Source organism: Penaeus japonicus, unplaced genomic scaffold, assembly GCF_977035675.1.
Source record: "Penaeus japonicus unplaced genomic scaffold, GWHDUDI00000001_assembly GWHDUDI00000613, whole genome shotgun sequence".
NCBI lineage: Eukaryota > Metazoa > Arthropoda > Malacostraca > Decapoda > Penaeidae > Penaeus > Penaeus japonicus.
In genome coordinates this window covers 13,646-17,042 of record NW_028235015.1, presented here as the reverse complement: position 1 = coordinate 17,042, position 3,397 = coordinate 13,646, and the positions used below count along the sequence as shown (strand labels likewise).

At 31.2% G+C, this 3,397-nt stretch overlaps 1 protein-coding gene across 1 annotated transcript; it reads left to right on the top strand.

Moving 5' to 3' along the window:
• Window positions 1-1,930: 1,930 nt before the first annotated feature.
• Window positions 1,931-2,704, top strand: LOC147466475 (uncharacterized). Its single transcript, XM_086535436.1, has one exon. It carries the CDS (start codon window positions 1,931-1,933, stop codon window positions 2,600-2,602), a length of 672 nt encoding a protein of 223 aa, XP_086391562.1. The 3' UTR covers window positions 2,603-2,704.
• The last annotated feature ends 693 nt before the right edge of the window (window positions 2,705-3,397 follow it).

Genomic DNA, 3,397 nt, shown 5'->3' with positions numbered 1-3,397 from the left:
CTTTTTTGAGTTGTGTTTCACTTTGATGGATATTTTTTACTGATTCTGGTCGTTTCTTCTATTTCCCTTCTTCTCCTTGCTTTTTTTTTTTCTTTTTTCCCTACATACATTTTGTGTCTCGTGCAGATGTTGACTTTGATCGGTATTTTTTCTATTTGTTGAGGATAATCTTTTCGAGTTTTGGTTCTGTTATTGGTGATGATAGCTGTATCATCATTTTTCTTCTTCTTTTGTTCTATTATTACCGGTGATATTGCCTCTACTTCTTTTTCTTCATCTTTTATTTGTTCTACTTGAGTCTCTTTTGAGTGTTCACTTTGATGGATATTTCTTACTGATTCTAGTCGTTTCTCCTTTGCTTTTTTTTTTCTTTTTTCCCTACATACATTTTGTGTCTCGTGCAGATGTTGACTTTGATAGGTATTTTTTTTTTTTGTTGAGGATAATCTTTTTCTTACTGATTCTAGTCGTTTCTCCTTTGCTTTTTTTTTTTTTTCCGTACGTATCTTGTATATATGTTTACTTTGACCGGTAATTTTTCTTCTTGTTGAGGATAATTTTTTCGAGGCCTTTGGTTCTGTTATTGGTGATGATGTCTCTATTCCTTTTTCTTCTTTCTTTTGCTCTACTTGAGTCTCATTTACAGGTTTACTTTGATCGATACATGATTCTATTACCAATGATGATGCCTCTATTCCTCTTTCTTCTTTCTTTTGCTCTACTTGAGTCTCATTTACAGGTTTACTTTGATCGATACATGATTCTATTACCAATGATGATGCCTCTATTTCTTGTTCTTCCTCTTTTGTTTGTTCTACTTGAGTCTCACTTACAGGTTTAATTTGATCGGTACATGAATCTATTACCAATGATGATGCCTCTATTCCTTTTTCTTTCCCTCTTGTTTGTTCTACGTGAGTCTCACTTACAGGTTTACTTTGATCGGTACATGAATCTATTACTGGTGATGTCGCCCCTGTTTGAATATGAGATTTTTTATTTTTTTGTACTGATTCCGAGGATCTATCTGTTACCGGTATTGAGGGTTCTAATTTTCTTCTTTTTTGACTTTTTTGTTTTGATGGTTCTTTTTGTATCGATGGGTTATTACTTTGATTAGTATCTACCTCCTTTACTGGTAGTGGTGTTGCTTCTTTTTGTATTTCTAGTTTTCGTTTACAGGCGATTTCAGTTGTCTCCATACTTTCTGTATTATCATCTTTTCTATTACCATCATATTCTCCTGTTAAGTGAGACGAGGCCTCAATCATATCACTATTATCATCTGGTGATACACATTCTGTGTTGTTATCATACCTGATGGGATTATCATTTTGCTGTACCTGTAATGTACCGGTTGTTAAAGCTGTATTAATAGTTTCCATATGGTAATCATGATTAGGAAACCCTATTACAGTACCAGGTGTTAAAGTCGCGGTATTATCATCCATGTCATGATCTTCATTTGGCAGTGTCGTTATTGTATCCATGTCATGATCATCATTTGGCAGTGAAATCGTGCTGTTATCATCCATGATGTAATTATAATCCCTCAGTATTCCACATTAATTCGCATCTGATGTATTGTTTCATATATTATGTTATTAGAAAATGAAACATGTATGTCTTCAATGTTTAATATATGATATAAATATTTACAATATATTTTACTATATTATCCTGTAATAATAAATCATATATATATATGAAGAAACTAGAATTTATCTTGTAAGATACAAAAATAACCATTTATAAATATTATATTATTAATAATAAATATTTATATTCATTAAAAAAATTCATATGGACGGGCTTTAAGATATGAAAAAAATAAATATAGAGTAGACATAATTCTCACAGATCTTATACCATATTCTATCCTCGTCCAATCAAAAGATAGAATCTACATCTCTATTCCCCGTATTACAATATGGCAAAGAATCCCCAATATCAGTTAATTGATGGTGATATATTTGATTTAACATTTAGAAAACCGAATGTTTGTATCTGCCAACAATGTAATTGTGTAGCACTGAAAACCCACGGTCTTTCTAAAGACATAGCCAACATGTTTGGTTTATACGCAAACTCTTATGCGCGTCGTAAAGGAAAGTACACAAACATTGCCGATCCTCAATCAAGAGGAGTACCTGGATCTCTCGAGTTTTGTAAAGGTACTCCCTGTGTGGCGAATCTCTTTAGTCAGTATATGTATGGAAAGCCAGGACAATATAACGTTTCAGTTAAAGATGATGATTTGATGAAAGGTATCACCTTGGATACATATGATACACGTGAAGAATATATGCGTACTTGTCTGGATAATTTGTTAGAGATCTTAGCAAATAATCATGCTGACATAGATACGGTTGTCTTTCCATATAAGATAGGCTGCGGATTAGCTGGTGGCAATTGGACACGATATGTAGAAATGATAAATAATTTTACTGACAAGTTTATGAAATTGAAAAATACTAACCATGTAATTATAGTTAAAAAAGATTATGATCGCGCAAAGAAACCAAGAATTACAGATGAATCGGATTCCTGTGATTTTAGTTATGCTGATACCACTGATTCATGTCCTAATGGAGATGATTGAGAAATTAAATATAACATATAATAGCGCTTGACTGGTTCTCAACCATTGGCATTGTTTGACATTTCTGTGACTGGTTCTCAACCATTGGCATTGTTTGACATTTCTGGAATTACAATAATTTTAACTCTTGCAAATATACAATATGAAATTATTAATTATCTAAAATATATAACAATCACAGTGATACGCTATCTCTGTAAATAGATCAGATAAATATATACTAGATGAGTAAGTGAACCAGCAAGCATCATTGAATAATATTTCTCATTATTGTGTAAATATAAGGGTTTGTTGTAGAAATACCCGAATGAACATTGATACAGATTATTCTTAAGGATCACTTTCATTTTGATCAATGTAATAGTTGTAAAGAAGTCAGCTAGAGTTCAAATAAAATCTTGCATCAATTGCATTATTACGCTTAACTGATCTTGAGGTCATCAAAGATGTAAATTTAACCTCCTTAAAACCGTCTAAAACAGATTTTAGATTTTTTTATTGCAGATACAAGAGTTGTGTATTAAATTTTATGTAAAGAAAAAGATAAATATACAACTGGTAAATCTTTAGAAAAGGTATGTCTTATAATGGAAAGTAAAAGACACTTTCATCATTTTTTTTTATTTAGTATTCAATCTAAGATGTAATGTAATTAATAAAGTTGGTATATATAGTATTACATATTAAAATATATAAACAAATGATTGACTTGTTTTTATTACCCATCTGTATCATTTTCTTTATTTAAAAGATTTTGCTCGAGCCTCCCCAATCCACATTTTATAGACCTACCAT